The sequence below is a fragment of the Pseudorasbora parva genome, chromosome 6 (genome assembly GCF_024679245.1).
Source record: "Pseudorasbora parva isolate DD20220531a chromosome 6, ASM2467924v1, whole genome shotgun sequence".
Classification (NCBI taxonomy): Eukaryota; Metazoa; Chordata; class Actinopteri; order Cypriniformes; family Gobionidae; genus Pseudorasbora; species Pseudorasbora parva.
The window spans coordinates 22250950-22270226 of record NC_090177.1 but is presented as its reverse complement, the minus strand read 5'-3'; the positions used below and the strand labels follow the sequence as shown (position 1 = coordinate 22270226).

At 38.1% G+C, this 19277-nt stretch overlaps 1 protein-coding gene across 2 annotated transcripts in view; it reads left to right on the top strand.

The window, feature by feature from the left end:
* Nucleotides 1-9687: 9687 nt before the first annotated feature.
* Nucleotides 9688-19277, top strand: part of ttll10 (tubulin tyrosine ligase-like family, member 10) — a 12100-nt gene continuing 2510 nt past the window's right edge. The window contains exons 1-11 of one of the 2 annotated variants that reach the window (XM_067446232.1): nucleotides 9688-10657; nucleotides 10977-11273; nucleotides 12328-12427; nucleotides 12595-12713; nucleotides 12794-12914; nucleotides 13064-13137; nucleotides 13259-13445; nucleotides 14517-14688; nucleotides 14784-14924; nucleotides 15348-15464; nucleotides 16937-17030. In XM_067446232.1, coding sequence (XP_067302333.1) covers nucleotides 11006-11273; nucleotides 12328-12427; nucleotides 12595-12713; nucleotides 12794-12914; nucleotides 13064-13137; nucleotides 13259-13445; nucleotides 14517-14688; nucleotides 14784-14924; nucleotides 15348-15464; nucleotides 16937-17030 — 1393 coding nt within the window. In that variant the 5' untranslated portion in view covers nucleotides 9688-10657; nucleotides 10977-11005. Of the gene's footprint in view, nucleotides 11274-12327; nucleotides 12428-12594; nucleotides 12714-12793; nucleotides 12915-13063; nucleotides 13138-13258; nucleotides 13446-14516; nucleotides 14689-14783; nucleotides 14925-15347; nucleotides 15465-16936; nucleotides 17031-19277 lie in introns of both variants that reach the window. The other variant, XM_067446231.1, reaches the window with a different exon arrangement.

Sequence of the window (19277 nt, the reverse complement as noted above, 5' to 3'; positions counted from 1 at the left end):
CGTTCATCCGAAGAGAGAAGAGAAGGACATGCTTGTGAAGCGGCGTAACTGGCGCAGTGGGGTGTCTCTGGTATCTAGTGGATCATGCAGAGGACGCAATGGGTAACTTTTTTTAAAACCTAAAATTACTCATATCTTTCTTTTTATAGTGCGTTGATTGCTTGAGTTTAAGTTTGCGCTTGTTGTCTCCACCCTTAGTTTTGTTCCTGTTTGCTAACGGACCATGTCATGGTAGCCACATAGTGGTATTTATAGTTTCTACTATACAAAGTAAAGAACTCCTAAGTGACACAGAACAGTAAAAGGGATGTTTTTAGTTGTTTGGGGCGCTCATAATCTGTATCAAATTCCAATCCATTTAAACAGAAAGAAAAAGGGAACACAATAGACACAAACCGTCATTCCTTGACTGGATAGACCAGTTTGGGCAGGTAGAGGCAAACCGCCAGACTTGTCAAAGGGGATAAAGAGGGGGCTTAGGAGCCTTCTCTACTTTTGCTGAAAATACAGCTTTAGAAGTAGGCTCAGTAATATCTAAAAGGCCTACAGCAAAATATTGCTGATTAAGAAAAGGGCTGTAGTATTTATAATGAATCATTTTTTTTAAAAAGTTTTTAAAGCTCTTGATAAAGATAAACTAACAAAAATAGCAGCGTTTAGTTTATATTTTCATCAATTTAAGTGTGTGGAGATTAACTGTATTTGCACTTCCAATTACTTGTAGTAAGGCTTGTCTTTGCCTGTGTTTTTGGCGTGATTTCAGAGGAAACGAGACAATGATTGCTGTTTTGTCAGCTTCTGATGCGAAAAGCAAACAAGTGCCTATTAGCTTATACGCACTAAGCCGTCTGCTCTTTTATCCTTCTTTTTTGGTAGTCACGATCGCTGCTTTAGATTAAAAATAAGTCTTGTATTGACATGACACCATCTTGATATCGTTTTTTTTAAGGCAGGCTTATGTTGTTCAGTCATTTTATTATTGCTGATAAATGCATTTTAAAAGAGCTTGTCTGCGGTGGAAAGAAAATGTCGGCTAGGCGGCACAATGGATGCACAGTGAGGTGGAGGGTTTTGATTGGTGGGTGGAAGAAAATGAGTCTGTTTCATTCCCTCATCTGAATGAGTCATTTGTCACAGTTCTATAACCCAGCCAGAGCATTATGAGAGTTAAGCTCTCCCTGGGACAATGTGGAAAGGTAACAGATCTCCATGTTTGGAGGCCGATGAAGCCTTTATCACAGTGCTGGAAGTGGGCTGCGGTTCTTGCCGTAGTGTTTGTTCCTCCGTGTGAGGAAAGAAAATGGCGTATTAATTACCGCGCGCAGGTGAGAGGTCACGGAAGTGCGGCACATTGAACTTGTGTACTTAAGAGCAGCAATCTGTCACAGTGCGCATTCAGTACTCATTGGATGGCTTCTATTAGCAGGTGTACATCTTTTTTAAGACATTCTTTAAGATATCAGGTGAGATTTTGAACATGTTTAACATAATTTTGCTGAAAAATTAAAAAGGGTTCTCTGGAAATTCTGAATGACAAGGGGAAAAAAACCTCCTATACCACATATGCAAATGACCCTCATCCACTTCCTACTCACACTAAGGGGGGGGGGGGGGGGGGGCATAGCTCATAAACCAGAAAGGGAAATATATCGACTACATATTTTTCTCTTTACATGCACATAGTAGGAAACAACACGTCCATTTAAACCTGAAGTGCAATTAGAGTTGTCGGAGCAAGGCCCGCCTTTAAGTAAGGTTTAGGGTTTCCTCGTCTTTGTTCTTGACAAACTATTGATTAAGGCCAAGCCTAGTTTACCCCTCGGGTTGTCCATTTCAGTATGGAGTCACATTCCAACAGGGAGGGCTGGGTTACCTGATCACACCTCACTCTTAACCCAGAGACCAGGGAGGACAGTCAGGAAAAGTTAAACCTGCACCTGACGGCAGCTGAAATGTGAGGGAAGGATACAAAACCAGAACAGGGGATACCTATACAACCAGAAGGACAGTGACGATAGACGAAAACCTTCAAGTATGTTCCTAAAAATATTTTCTGCTTCTGACTTCTCTTTTCCCACTCTCTCTTCTTCTCTTCCTCTTTCTTTCTTTCTTTCTTTCTTTCTTTCTTTCTCAGAAGGCCTGCTGCATTGGTTTATAATGCTGATGATTAACCAAATAGAGGCTGCGGTCTGGGAGAGCAGGTCTGCTTGGGCTTTTCATTGCATGGGTCCTGACTGAGCAAGAGGAAGCTGAAACCTTTTTAGGCACCTGCTGGAAATTTGAGATTTTTTTTTGTCTTTCTTTTCTCCCCTTACTTGCTTTTTTTTGTTACTTTACCAGGGTCCCTTTCACGACGGTAAGGTTACAGGCACTCTCTCTCTACCCTTACGTTTACACTGGCTCTCTTTCTATCTTTCCCTCCCATTCTCTCTTCTTCGGCTCCCCCTCATGCTCTGCTCGTTTTCTCACATGATTTACAAATTCTGTTCTTTGTCTCACACAACTATCTAACACTTTTTGGAAATTGTTTTGAATAATTAGCATGATTTTGTGTTTATAAAGAATAATTGCGACATCTACAAAAGTACTTTTTAGGTCTAATCTACTTTTATTTTATCATTAAAATCCTATCAGTAATTCATTGACCACCTCTCTCGCTAATATTTAGCCGTTATGCTTACATTTGTGACAGAAAATTTGACACTCACTACGCTAAAGATTTCTTGGTTTTTGTGCACTACAGACGTTATTCAGTAAACAGGAAGTGTCTAGATCGACCTTCTCAATGCCAAATCTGGTTGCAGGTATGTCCGGAACAACATTCCAGCTTGCTGTTATCACCACACATTAGCAATAGTCAACCCTTCCCACACTCGCTGTAATTCTTTTTCTCTCACGTGTAACAAGACAACCAGAGTTTTATTTTTTTTAAATCGTGCACTGTGAGGATGAGCAAAACTTTCGACGCCACCCAGTCAGGCTTTTGTTGCTTTCAGTGTAAAGGGGTTGGGTTTGGGGGGCACTGTTTAGGAGAAATGCATATTTCCCTTACCCCTTGACATTACATTGTTAAAGCGAACAGCCCTCCCAGCCTGGCCATGATGTCAAATCAGACCAGTCAGAACAGGTTTGGGCAATTATTAACTGTCTTAGTGGCCCACTCTGCACTTCAGCTGCAGTTTTCAGATGAACAAAGCCATGCGGCATACTAGCTCTACCTGTTTTTGAACAGGTTGTTTTGCTGGCATACCCCTTTGTCTGGGACAGTTGACTGAGTCAGAGCTGTTATCAAGCCCTGTTGATAAACTAAAAGTAGTTTCTGTGGTTGACTCCCCAAATTATGCCGTTACAAACCGATTTTAAGCACAAAAGGAATTGGTTGCTTATTATACTTTTAACATTATGTTCCGGAGTGTTTTTAGTGATGGAATTTCACCGGATTTGGGTAGTCTTCTCCATCTTACGAGGCAGCATTGGATTTCATTACTTTCTCTAATACTGCCTGGTAATGATGATGATGGCTGTCCACGAACTTCAGATCCAGAACTTTCTCTATATCAGCGTCCTGGAAATATTAGCCCTCATTGCTGGCACTTAGCAGCCATCTTACCGGACAGTGCTGGACTGTATCTGTTTTCTAACACTGTCTGGTAACGATGTTTGTTGGGTGACCTCATTACTTCAAGGAAGTCCTCTTGTTAGTTCACATCCACTCATTCAAGTGAGAATATAATAATACCAGTCAGAATGCAACTTACTATACATGTGCTTGTATGTGACATGATGAAGCTACAAAGGGATAGGTTGTATTATTGTCATGGAAAAAAATCTTATCACAATGTTTGGCAGCACTTGTTTTGTCTTCATTTCTAATGTTGAGATGAGAGAACCACATGAGGGCATGCGTTTGTTTGACATAGGCCACTATTTCTGTTTCCACTGAAACCATAATGAAAATTCTGCACTTCTTGGCGTGGTCTTAACATGAATTACACTGTCCTAGAAAATGCTTTTATGCTATACTTTTTAACAGTGGGAAAACAATTAGCATATTGAATAGCACCTATATTTCACTCTATTACAAATTTAGAAGCAAAGCTCAAAAGTAAAGTATCATCAGTTAGAAAGAAAGTTCATAATGTTGTATAAAGGGGTGACCCTTTGGATGAAAAGCCTTCAGAAATGACTTGTGGGGCTTTGTTTCATTCATGTCGTTGTCCCATTTTGAGTTTCAGACGTCTGAACCGCACCCAGCCTTAGTTAAAGAATACCAGTCAGTTGACTGTTAAACCAGACCTGCTGAAAGTTTCGAAGTCCCCTCCCCCACTTATGTTGAGTGTGGCTTTTGTGATAGCAGGCAAGCCGTGATTGGTCCAGCTCGTTTTACCTGCGTGGCACATCCTGCAACTGACACACGAGCTCAGCGTAACCCTCCCGATAAAAATAGACATAATGACATCCTCAACTCCTCCTCTTCCCATTCCCCCTCTACTTCTTTTATCCCTGATTATGTAGTTTCCCACACAAAATCATCTTGGCAAATGTCCATGTTAAACATGTCATTCAGCGATAGAGTATCGTTATGCTGGCATGCCTTTAACACCTTATTTTATGAGGAGCTTTACTTTAAGTCATTTTTTTATTTACAGGGGAAAATTTCTGTACATGTGAATCCTGAACTTTGCCACTTATAAACATTTTTAGGGAACAGAAAGTCCTATATTTCATCTATTATGCCTTTAAACATGATGGCTGGGCAGAAGCAATGGTCGTATAGTTGATGAAGTACTGAATGTTTGTTTAAGGTGGGTGAATTGACTCGCAAATACTGAACCACACCCATATTTGCTTGTATATGGTACTTTTCTTATTCTTCACTTATGCATGTGAACTCGTTTGTCAATCACCATCCACCTTTTTGGGTTTTTTTTTATTGCCCGTATTTACATAACTACGTCATCTTCGCTAAGTCCCTTTTAAAATCCAAGATTGTTGGCTGTAAAATCAAACCTGTTTGAATGTTTGTTCTGAACAAATTTCTTCTGAGCACTTTTCTGTACATTTCATATTCTATTTTTATTTTATAAGTTAACATCATTTCCTCTTTAACAGGTTTCACAGAGCCAGGCCTGTTGATAGGCGTCTTACCAGACATGGTTAGATCTAATAATTTGTGTCTAATACTGTCTGGTAATGCCGTCCATCACAGGCTAATGTCATCTTTTCCCGTCTCAGTGGTCCTCTTGAAAGAATAACTTCAGTGTGCTTGATAGAAGGATGTGGAAAATCTGCCATTTTCCTATCTACATATGCAAATTAAGCTCCTGTCATGGTAACTTTTACCAAGACACAGTTTTGTCGTTATGATGCAAACCTGAGCTATAACTTCCAACAGTCTTATATGTTATTAATGGGCCGTAATATGTCATTAATGACATATATTATATGTATATAGGTAATTTTATAAGAAACTGTGAATCCTACACTGGAAGACTGGTATTTTGCAATTCTCTTCCATGTGTTATGAGTCAAAGTTTCTGCAATAAACCTGCAAGTGAAGTAAATTGGCCTTGGCTGGAAAGATATCTGGGACATGCGCTTGTATGTATATTTTATGTGTTTCATACGATTACATCATCATTCTTCTGATACATTCTGTAAACTGAGACTGTAGATGTATGCTAGTATCCATATTAATACACAGGGTATATTCAAGGCTAAGAAAAAAAGCTAGATCAGAAACGGGCATTATAAAAGGATTTTTGTCACTTGCTGATTACCCAACACAAAGATCCTCCACTGTTACCATGGTAACTAAATTCCACATGGAAAAAAGCCCACAGTGTTCACTTTGTAACAGTATGTTGGCTAGTTACTTTCTAAATAACCAAGCTGATTTGCAAATATGTGGATTGGAGCAACAAAAGCGAAAACTGCATCAATTGTAATGTGTTGAAAGGCACAGAAATAATGAAAGCAGTTCAGACTTCAATTGAGTGTGTCTGAGACATTTCTTTCGATTCTATCAGGTCAGTCAGGCATGTTTTCAGCGGTCAGGTAAGGTGTATGTTAATGGCTGTCAGTAAATCTGGGTCTGGCTCTGCTGCTGGCTTGGTCATTGTGTTCATGTGACTCTCTTCGGTGGGTTGACCGGAATGCCTGGCCTCAGAGCAAAGCCAGATCCAGTTACATGTGAACAGAGCTCCTTTTTAACTACCTCAATTTGCCCTGTTCTGCCAGGACCTCATTGTGTTGCTCTGGAAAGCACACTGCCAGTGAGGCCCCTGTCGTACTGAGGTGCAAGGACACCGGGACAATGATATGGAAAAGACCTTTTTACCTTTATGCACCAATGTACTCTAATGCAAACTACTGTGAATAAACATATGAATGATTCCTTGAAGTTCAAATGTAAGAAGATACAATGGCTCAATAAAGATCAGATACAAAACCAACACAATGGTCCTTTATTTACCATTTCTGTTATCTCCGAAATATTAGTCTGTCACACAGGGTTTTGTCTGCTGCTATAGTGCAGCATTTTTTTGCGTGACAGTAAATGAATCTCTTTTGTCATCCGTTAGTCTAAAGGCCCATTTAAACTAAAGTCAATGACTATAGTAATAATAATAATATATTATTGTATGTGACATGAGAGATATAAGAAAAATATATAGTATCAAACAATCATTCTAAATATAAAAGAATAGTAGTGTCCACAATTATAATGTCACAGAGAAACAATATAATTGAAATCACTTTCAGAAAGATTTTTCCAGCTGGTGAGTGATAAACATTGACAGCCAATCAGAATCCATCCTGGTTTAAGAGCTTAAGCATAAAATAAACAGAAAGATATTTTGCATTGGTGTGGATGCTAATATTGCTATCTTTACAGTTATCATCTTCTGTGTGAACAGTCCTTAAATCTCTTTTGTAATTGGTTATAGTAGTAATAAAACAACTAAAAATAACCTTGTTCAGGGTTAAGGACTTTTTTATATTTTATAAGTACTTTTATAGATATATGGTCCTTTTTTAAGTTTTCCTAAACAAATGTCTCTGCATGTTCACCAAGGCCGGATTTATTTAATCATAAAACTGCACTATTGTGAAATACTTCATTTTAAAATAAGTTTTCTGTATAATAATATACTTTTAAATGTACTTTAGGCTTTTTCTGTGATTGCAAAGATGAATTTTCAGTGTCATATGACAGTCAAGTCATGAAATGCCTTCAGAAATAATAAAACACTGATTTGGTGTTGAAGAGACATTTATTGTTATTATTATTATTAATGTTGAAAGCACTTGTTAATGCTTTAATTTTCCAGCGTAATCACATTTTTATGAAGTTGTGGGTTTAGGGAGAGATCCTGTTTAGTGCAATCCATAAGTATAATGTATTATTTAATGGATGAAATGCATCCAGACAGGATTCAAATACATTTTTAAAAAAAATTAAGAGCAGCAAAGGTGTTTCCCCAGTGTTTCTCTGTTCTGCTAGTGTAAGTTAGGCTACTCCTGCAATCCCATTACTTCTACAGTAATACATCAGCATTTTAACTATTTAACCAATAATTGGTTCTTGGATAATCAAGCAAAAAATGTGAAATTACTTTTTGATTGAAAATTATTACAAAAGTAGCTAAATTGTAAAACCAAATGTTAATGAACAATAAATTGAGTTGAATGCATAGAGTGAAGACGGCAGGGGAGCCTGTTATCGCGTGACATCACAAGAGAATTCCACATGGCCGGAAACACTGGAGAATTCCAGCACTGGTCTGTGCATGCTCAGATGTAGCCAAACTAGATTCCAACCAACAGAGGGTGAGGTTAACCTAGGATTGCCAATGAAGTGGAACGGCTGTCAAGATGAACACGTGTTTAAACGGCTGTGACATACCTTTAGGTGGATAAGTAGTAGTCACACTGATAGGGAACTCCCCGATTAGTGTGCAAAGGGTTTTTGCCACAACTCTAACCACCCATTCTCAATTATTAAAATCATTCTGTCGACTTTTAAGAAAAGCCTTAGTGATCATTATAAGGGGTTTGTCACCAGCTTTTGTTGAGAAACCTAAGTTTGTTTTACATGGCTTCTAGAGGCTACTGTTGAATCTTAGTTTTGTGCTTTGAAACTTTGGCCTCTTGCTGTTCTTATTTCATTAATGCTCCTCCGCATTTGCTTCACTAATACAGCAGTTCATCAAGTTTCAGTGACTGACAAACAAGGAATTGTTGACACAGCATGATGACAATAAGATGACATCACTCGTTCACCAACGGTTAAAGGCATGAAAATGCATTGTTTCTCCTATCCCCTCCTCCACACTTCATTGTGTCTCAAGTTTAGTTTGAGAAGACCAAAACAAATGTACTTTTTCTTTTTTAAATGCATTTTACTACATGAACATAAACTTTTCAGTAGTTCCTGGTTTGTGGCAAAGACAAGGAATAGGACAGTCTCCTCCCTCTCTCTCTCTCTCACTCGCACACGCGCACACACACACACACACACACACACACACAGTCATAAGCAGATGGTGAGCCAGGGGAGTTACATGGCTGTAAAACAAACCTGTTTTCTTTGTCCACCTACACATCGCTCTGTACACAGCGTCTATCAGATTGCAGCCTACTGGCAAGGTGTGGCTGAAACCAGCAATGTACTAACATACATGACTACAAGCCACATCTGAATGACGACATGAAGCCACTGCATTAAGAGCTTGTAGCCTCAAGTTAAACAACCGTACACAATCATTTTGTTTGTATAATATTTAAAATGAGAGAATTAATTCATTTTGAAAAACAATAAATTCCCCTTTTTCTTTTTATTCGTTGACCCTCATAATATACCCTTTTTTTGTACAGACACATTTTCTTTAGAAGAATTGAATTGATGAATTGCCTCCGGGATTACTTATTCTGTTAAAAAAATAACTCATTATGTATATTAAAACACACACACACACACACGTTTGTTTTTGTGACAAATGGGGACATTCCATAGGCATATTGGTTTTTATTTTACTGTACAAACCATATTTTCTATCCCCTTACACTGCCCCTAAACCTACCTATCACAGGAAACATTCTGCATTTTTACTTTCTTAAAAAAACCTCATCCTGTATGATTTATAAGCCTTTTGAAAAGTGGGGACAAGGCTAATGTCCTCATATTTCACCCTCTCCTTGTAATACCTATGTCATACCCATGTTATTATACACATTTGTGTCCTCATACGTCACAAAAACATTATCTCCACCCCCCCCCCCCCCCCCCCCTGTTCTTTCCCTCCATGAATTCTTAATCACACTGGATTAACTCTACAATGAGAGAGACCAGAAACTATTGGGATTGTGTGGAAGCTGGTTTAAATGAGTTTCAGGAGTGGGATTACAGTTAACTGCCACTGGTGTGTGGGTGTGTTTTACATAGTCGGTTGTTATGAAGAGCAGTAATTTTCACACTTTCTAGGAGACACCCTGAAATTTAGGATGTGTGTGAACGGACACCTCTGCATTTACAACATGAAAAATCTTTATCTGTATTCACATTCACAAACTGAGGTTCAAATCTCTCAGTCCACACTGAAAAGTCTAATTTAAACCTGGAAATAAATGGACAGTTACATATACATTTGAAATAAAGTAACTTTGTGATTTTTATTTTACAAAGAAAAAGTCCCATGTCCCTGAAGTAAATTGAGATCATCAAACTCTAAAATTCATATATTATGCTGATATGTTTGCCATGTAAAAACTGTGATGAACTACAAATAGGTTAAAGAGAGGCATTATAGTACTGGACTCAGACTTGAGTGCAAATATAGATCAAATACGTGTTGTCTCATGCAACACAATATGGTTACGCACAATTAGAATGTGAATAATAAGGTCTGTTATAGCGTCTATCTTTATTATTAAGATAACTGCATAGAGACAGGTGTGTTTGGGCTTGATATTTATTGAGGTTTTGTTCTTTGTTTGACGGTTTACTTTTGTGTTGTTCATGACAACGCAACCCTGAAAAAAAAATAGAGACCAATAGTCCTTTATATATGCTGATCAATTAAAACCATTGTCTTTTTATGGGACATGGGTCCGTTTTGAAATCTGGATATTTCATGTTATAGAATAACATATAACATACAACATAATTTTGTTTTGTGTTAACCAACATTAGCTCTAGTTTCCACATGGCTAATAGGCTATGCTTTCACACCTAATTGAACACAATAGCTTAAAAGAGATAAAACAAACGGCATCAGTGCACACCATTCATTGTGGTTGAAAATGCATTCTCACATTACTGTAATGCCAAAACAGTAATCTCTGAGACAATTAATAATGAATGGTGTTAGGTTGGAAACACTGAGAATCATTTCCTGGAGTGATTCTTTTGTTCTGAGATTCTAGCCTCCAGTAGTAGCTGTTGCTAAGGCAACCATTTCCTAGGTAACAAGCAGTTGTTTACATTGGCCTGGCTAGTTTGAGTTAGCATGCTCCAAAAGTCTTTTAAGTACATGGACTGAAAAAGCAATGTTTGAGTCCCATATCATTCAATCCCGACTGGTTTAGATGTTCCAACTGGAGACAGCAACTTTTTAAAACAGGAACAGAACATTTTGTGATCTCCAAAATCAGTGTAAGTTTATTAAAAATTGTATTTTCTTAATTCAAAGTAGCTGCTAAGCTAATCCATCACTGCTAAAAATGTTCTCTCTAGTTTGTTCTGCTTAACTCAGTTATTTAACTCAGTCAATTAATGTATTGTTTTGCTAAAATAAGTGTTGGTGCTTAAATCATTCTTTGGTACTGCTGTTTCAAGGTTATTTTCTGAAGCAATTTCAGTGACCAATAAATACCAAGTTGAAATGTAGCCATGCATATCTGATGTTGCAGTTTTCTGGATCACTGGCTCTACAGAGGTCAGTCGGGCACAAAATCCTTTTTCTTCCCCATAGATCTGGGCTGGTTGGGGGGAGTGACCGTGATGTCATCTGAGAGCTGGGTTGAGCCCCGTCAGCACAGAGAAGAAGAGCCAGGTGCTGGACCGAGACAGGACACACAGAAGACGATGAGCGGCCAGGGCCAATCAGACGAGGAGGAGAAGGGCGGCCCGCTGAATGCTGGAGTTGAGGTTGTGTTGCTACAACATGTGAATGGAGCTGAAATGCAGAAGGAGAAAAACAAGGAGACAAGGAGAAGAAGACGGGTCACTCAGATGCACGGAGTAAAATATCCGGATGCACCCCCGCCAGGTGTGTAAGAGTATTATTGTTTTTGTAGATGGAAAGACTTTCATAAATTCTGTACTGCTGTTTGTTCATTACTTTCCTTCCCTTCCATTAGCAGTAAGCAGTGATTCATTTGTTGAATGAGCAAATGTTGTCTATTTATAAGAGGATACAGTGAGCAGTGTCTGGCTGATCTTAACATGGCTGCCCCCATGAGGCGACAAGTGCATAAAAGAAAAATGCTTTTATAAAGTCACTTAAATTACTGGAATATTTGAAATAAATACATTAGAAAGTATTATTAATTATTTTTTATCTATAACTTTTATCTATAAGGAAAATATACTGAGTGCTCATATTAAACACTTTTTAACTGCAACTTGGAATAGTATGGTCTTATAATTTATATTTGCAATAATAATAATAATAATAATAATAATAATAATAATAATTTTAATATTAATAATAAGTATAAAATTATTTATTAATAATACATATTACCTCATACTCATGACCAGAAAAGCAAACATTTTTTTTGCATAACAATCGCTCCAGCGGCCTTGCTCAGCTCCACAACACTCTGTTCTGCATGCTTCAGACTAAAGTAATATTAATGCATCCATGAACATGATTTCTGCCAGAGTCCTAGCCCAACTATTTTCCACCGACTGTGATATGAAGACCAAATGTCCCAAAATTCTGAGCTCAAATACTGATACGCCACAGTAGTTGTAGTTAAGCAGCATTCTGTAAAATGGCTCAGTGCCAACAAACAAACTAGACATCATGATGCAGGGTTAAGTCTAGTCAGGCGTGCATTCGTGGGTCAGGAAGAGGAGGTGAGATTAATTAAACACGTACTTCGTCGGATCAGGTGACTCCCACTACTCCAACAATTATCCGCCCCAACCGACGCACCTTATGACACAATTCTTACGTGAGGATCCTTACCAATTTTCCTATTAATTTTTACATTGTATGTCTCGATAAATAATGTAAAATATAGTCCATGTTTTATTGTTAACCATTTAGAAACTGAAGTTATCATAACTTGTATTTCTTTGTGATAAATGTTCAGTGAGCAACTCATTTGTTGAGAGGGACAGAGACAAGCGGCCTGAAGATCCACGGGGCCCCGGACCCTTCTTCTACTTTGGGGGGAGCAATGGGGCCTCCATGTGAGTGAATAAAAACCCTTTGGACACATTGGTCTTTCTTTGGCCTTTAGTTTGGATTAGGTCATTGAGAGGCCATATAATCAATATATAGACCAGTGACTAATGATAAATAAAGAAATACACAGATTTGACACCTCTTGAGAATCTTGGTTTGATCTGATACTTAGAGTTGTTTCATATTGTGAGGGTCGAGGCTGGCAGCGCATATATGACAAGACCAGGACGGACTACAAGCTCAAGTGGTGTGAAACTAAATCACTTGCTACCTACAACGGCTTCAAAGCAGGTGATCTACATTTCATTATGTCAAGATAACAGCAATCATAATCAAAACATTCTACACTTTCTCTGTTTATTACCTTACAGGTGGACAGTTGCTTTACCAGATACCCAATAATAAGGTCCTGACCACTAAGATTGGCCTTCTGAACAGCCTACGAGAGTATGACCGAGTCAGCAGCAAGGTTAACTATCGATGTGGAAACAGGTTAAAAATGAAAATACTTTTACACAAATCTTTAATAGTGTTATCAGAATACCAGTCATATTAACTTTACTATGTGTTATCACTGAAATATTCCTCTTTTTTAAATCTAACTGCCACATCCGCATACAAAAATGGTTTACATTTTGCAGGATGAAGCTGGAGGACTTTCTTCCTGTCACTTTCCGCATGGATATGAAGGACGAGAGAGAGGCTTATTTTAAAGGCATAACTACATTTTATATAGATACAGACAGAAACAGTAAAATATATACTGTTGAAACCATATCTTCAGTACTTTATAATCACTGAGAGTCTAATGAATGTAAAATTGATGTGGCCTTTAGGAATATGCAATGATAAATCCAGCATGTGGATCTGTAAGCCGACAGGCCTTAATCAGGGCCGTGGTATTTTCCTACTGAGGATGCCAGAAGACAGCACAGCATTCAGAGAACGACTGCAGAACTCAATAGAGAAGCAGTCAAACAGGAAGTCGCCTTTCAATATGCCACAAGCTCTGGTTGTTCAACGGTGAGTAAAGCTGACAATTTTCAAAAGATCTAATTATATGTAATCAAGCTGTGAATCATGGCCTCAGTGTCCTATAATCCTGCTAAAATTCATGGTCAACACTACAGGCAAAAATTAAAAACAGCTTGATGTCTACTTGCTTATTTTTTCATTCAGAAATCAGTCAACATTACAAAATACAGTAGTTGTGCTACCGAGTAAGCTAACATGCATCTACTTTGCAGGGAGCCAGTAATCAGGGCTAGTTAAATAGTTTAAAAACCTGTAATATTGAGTTAATACACGTAAAAACACAAACCTACGGAAGCCCTGAACGGCCATGGATAATAATTTTTTTTCTGTCTTATGTCGTGATCACGAGTTAATTATCTTGTGATCTCAAGATAACAAAAGTTGTTTTCTCGTGATAACGACCATGGCCGTTCAGGGCTTCCGTATAAACCAGCACAGTCTCACCTATGAAAGGTTTTCTAATTTCTTCAGGAATTTAAAGGAAGTGTCGGCCATTTTGTTTTTAACACTTTGTTATACTGGTTGAAACTCTCTTCAATTCCTTGATAGCTCATCTATAATAGAAGTGGTAAATATTTTTTTAAATAAAAATGACATATATCTTATGTGGAAGTCTAAGGACGAAATATTTTCATTCCGAATGAATTCTTCAGTGCAGGCTCTGCAAAAGTGAGCATTAAGGGCGCATATCGACTGCAAAGGGGGTGCTTGCTAGCACCCTTCTGAAACCTAATGACAATTTGGACACCCGACCGAAAAGTCATATTAAGTGTGCCATTTGGGACAGGGCCTACTTATAGAACATGTTGGAATAGCATGGCAAACAATTTATTGAAATTTGCCACTATAATAAAGGATGCACAAATTTAACACAAGTAAATAAATAAATATTAAATGTTTGAATACATACTAATTAAATGTATATTTATTAAATATTATGTATGAAATTATGAATAAATACCTGATACATATTTATGTTTAAATGAGCACACTGGAATGCATAAAAAAGAACATAATCTGTACAAATGAATTTTGGTATGCTCTTCTGATTATTTTAAGGTACATCCAGAACCCTTTGCTAATAAAAGGGCGGAAATTTGATGTGCGGTCATACTTTCTAATTGCTTGCACCTCGCCATACATGGTGTTTTTTCGCCATGGTTATGTCCGATTGACATGTAACCTTTATGACCCCAACTCTGACAATATCACAGCCCACTTGACCAATCAAGTAAGAAAATGTGTATATTTAAAAGCCTAATTAATGTTAATATCTATATGCTTGTTTTTAGGCTATAAGATACTACAATTTGTCCTTTGTTGCAGTACATGCAGAAGAAAAATCCACTCTACAGCCTGCTAAAAGAGGAGACAGTTTGGTCCATGGAGCGCTTCAATACATACATTAATGAGACATACATGCTGTCACAGGGTCTGCCCAAAGATTGGGCTCTGGGTCCTTTTGCAGTGAGTTTGATATTTTTTTAATCACAAAAAAGGCAATATCCTCAAAATATTTATATAGATTTATATAATAAGTGATAAACTAAAAGATGAAGTGAAAATATCAGGTCTATGTATCTTTTAAAGCAATGACTGAAAGTAGATTTATTCAAACTACTTGAAAGAATGCAGATGTCCCGTAGTCATGGTAACAATGGTTTTGGGAGTATATGAAATATTAAAAGGGAAGCTCATCAAATTTATTGAGAGAGAGAGATGAAACTGAATTGGAAAATAAAAGATGTGTAAATTAAGGGAAGTATTTTATCTTGGAGCTCAAAACAAAATGATATTTTTGACAGGCGAATATGAACTCAGAGCAACAACATTTCATTTGAGATTTTAATAACTAAATTGCATCATTACTAAATGTTTGTCATTCTGCAGAAAAGGATGCAACACATCATCATGCAGTGCTTTCAAGCTACTAAAGCCAAGCTGGACTGCAAACTTGGTTACTTTGACCTAATTGGATGTGACTTTTTGATTGATGAGGATTTCAAGGTGAGACAAAAAGGAGTGTTTATAGGAACTTCAAGGATGTGTGTGTGTGTGTGTGTGTGTGTGTGAGTGAGTGAGTGAGAGAGAGAGAGAGAGAGAGAGACATACCAGGACACAAATTTGTATAATGACATGGGTATTACAAGGAGAGGGTGACTTATGAGGACATTACTCCATGTCCCCACTTTTCAAAAGGCTTATAAATCATACAGAGTGAGGTGGGGTTTTTTGTTGTTGTTGTTGTTGTTGTTTTTTTTGTTTTTTTTGAGAAAGCACAAATGTGCAGTTTCCTGTGATGGGTAGGTTTAGGGGTATAGGGTTAGTATAGGGGGATAGAAAATATGGTTTGTATGGTATAAAAACCATTACGCCTCTGGAATGTCCCCACAATTTACAAAAACAAACCTGTGTGTGTGTGTGTGTGTGTGTGTGTGTGAAGCCTGACAGGCATAACGGAGTCAGCACAGGGGATTAGTTTTAGAATTATCCACCGAATGTGCTAAGACGCATTACAAACATAAAGTCTTTATTTATCTCTTCTGTAATCTAATCCTCTTTAGTTTCTTCAAGACAATTATGATACAGTTTTCTAATGCTTGCATGATTCTCTGGAAACATGATGTTCAGAGGCCAGTTGTCCCCCTATGGAGCATCCTAAATTCAATCCCTGCCAAGCTGTTGCCAGGCAACCCGTGTACTGTCAGCGTAAACATGCGTTCCCCAGGCCAGGCACATTCTGGTCTCCAGGTTACCAGATCATTATGGATGCACACATAACAACCAATGACATTTATATATGAAGATATTACACACCATAATATAAAAAGTCCATAACAGTACCTTAAAAGCCTTGCATTGAAATATCCAATACTTAACATGCTTTCTACCTAAGTGTTTTACACTCAGTGTCAGTCTGTAATCTTGTCATGTTCAGACTGTTTCCTCTGCACTGACCACAAAAAATAGAAATATTCTTTTACATATTTACTGTTAAAATGAATAGAGCAATTTGAGTAGGGTAAGACTGCCATCTACTGGTGAAAATGTCTCAGAAAGTAAACTAATGGGTTTTTGTTGGTACTCATCATAAAAGAAAAGTCTGACTAGACATGTAAACGGTTCAAAAGATTCCATTTTCTTTCTTTTTTTTTTTTACTAGATTTGATTTCTCTTTATTTTATTGCATTAGATCCATGCAGTTATTTAGATAATTTACAAAATGACCTGTTATCTCACACACACACACACACACACACACACACACACACACACACACACACACACACACACACACACACACACACACACAGTTTATATTTATATATATCTATATGCACACACACACATTCATACATTTTGACTGCTTAAGTACAAAATGTTTTCATTACAGAATTATGGTCACCGTAAGAAAATAGCTTGTTTTATTTTATTTTTGTACCTGAGAAGTCACTTGATTGTGTGCTTGTTTTGGGCAGGTCTGGCTGCTAGAGATGAACTGTAACCCTGCCCTGCATACTAACTGTGAAGTTCTGAAAGATGTGATACCGCAGACAGTCACTGAGACACTTGGTGAGATAGTCACTAAAAATAACTGAGTATGCATTAAATATATTTAACACATACATACATATTCAGACCATTTAAACCACATTTACATCAAGTGTGTGCAAACAACTGTGTTTTAAAGTGCCCCTATTATTGCCCCCAGTTTTGTTTTGGAGATCTCGTACAACAGGTTTACATGCGTCAAAGGTCAAAAAACTTTAATTTTCTCATAATATACATTTGCACCACCATATTTTCCATATTCTCAAACAACTGGATGGATGAATCAGTCTCTCTAAGTCCCTCCTTTCTGTGAGCCTCTGCTCTGATTGGCCAGATGACTCAGTTGTTTGTGATTGGTCTACATTACAGTGTTTCTGAAGTTAAGCGCTAATTACCATAACTGAACTTCAGCTCCATCCGGAGGCTTCTTAGGGTGCGTTCACACTTGTCATGTTTAGTTTGATTAAAACAAACCCTAGTGCAATTGCTCGCTTAGGGCGGTTCATTTGAACATGTGTGAACGCTGCCGTCCGAAGCCTGTTGCGCACCAAACAAGCGGACCGAGACCGCTAAAAAGATGGGTCTTGGTCCACTTCCAAACAAACTTTGGTGCATTTCAATTGATAGGCTATATGAACGCAACACGGACCAAAGACATGTAAGCAAACCAAAAACAGGACGTAATGTCACAAGATGCAATGCTACAAGTCAGCTGATTTGACCATACGGACAGATCAGTGTATCCAGAATAAGTAGAGTGCAAACGTGAAGCAACGAGGAGGTAAAGTGCCTCATCAATATTTGGTCCGACGAGCATGTTTCGAAAATGCACAAAAAGCATATGGTTCTTCTCAATAAAGGACCTGTGTTGCCCAAACAGACGACAGAATTGCCGTCTCTTTTGCAGCAGATCCTCATTTCTGCAACGGAGGAAATTCTGGTGCTTTTTTGAATGTTTTGAACATTTTAGTTCTCAGCTGGTAAAAAGAAAACCATATACATACATAAAATGGCCGCGTTTAATTCAGCACACTGCATTGTTTTAATTGTTTGGTAAGCAAGCTCAGTCATGAAATATTCATCATAAAAACTGAACAATCAGGTTGTGACCGTATCCCTATGCCTTTGGTTCGATAACTTTAGGTTTGCTGTTAAAAATGCCAGTGTGAACGCTAAGCGGACCAAGACTATATATGTTTTGTTTTTTGGTCTGAACCATATGAACCAAACGAACCGAACTAAAAATGTGAACGCACCCTTAAAGCTCAGTGATTGCACACAGCATAAAGACAGTAACTATGACAGATTTTACCATATCAATCCTCAGTGATTCACAATCACAACACAACTTTGAGGTACATTATGCGATGTTGCAACTGTAATTTCTCACCAGCAGCATTAACAAGTGAATGTCCATCAACACACCCATGTGTATACATGTCCTTCTCAAAAAATTAGCATATTGTGATAAAGTTCATTATTTTCCATAATGTAATGATAAAAATTAAACTTTCATATATTTTAGATTCATTGCACACCAACTGAAATATTTCAGGTCTTTTATTGTTTTAATACTGATGATTTTGGCATACAGCTCATGAAAACCCAAAATTCCTGTCTCAAAAAATTAGCATATCATGAAAAGGTTCTCTAAACGAGCTATTAACCTAATCATCTGAATCAACTAATTAACTAAACACCTGCAAAAGATTCCTGAGGCTTTTAAAAACTCCCAGCCTGGTTCATTACTCAAAACCGCAAGACTGTCGACCCGACCCTGTCCAGAAGGCCATCATTGACACCCTCAAGCGAGAGGGTAAGACACAGAAAGAAATTTCTGAACGAATAGGCTGTTCCCACAGTGCTGTATCAAGGCACCTCAGTGGGAAGTCTGTGGGAAGGAAAAAGTGTGGCAAAAAACGCTGCCCAACGAGAAGAGGTGACCGGACCCTGAGGAAGATTGTGGAGAAGGACCGATTCCAGACCTTGGGGGACCTGCGGAAGCAGTGGACTGAGTCTGGAGTAGAAACATCCAGAGACACCGTGCACAGGCGTGTGCAGGAAATGCATTCCCCAGGTCAAGCCACTTTTGGGCTACAGAGAAGCAGCACTGGACTGTTGCTCAGTGGTCCAAAGTACTTTTTTCAGATGAAAGCAAATTTTGCATGTCATTCGGAAATTAAGGTGCCAGAGTCTGGAGGAAGACTGGGGAGAAGGAAATGCCAAAATGCCTGAAGTCCAGTGTCAAGTACCCACAGTCAGTGATGG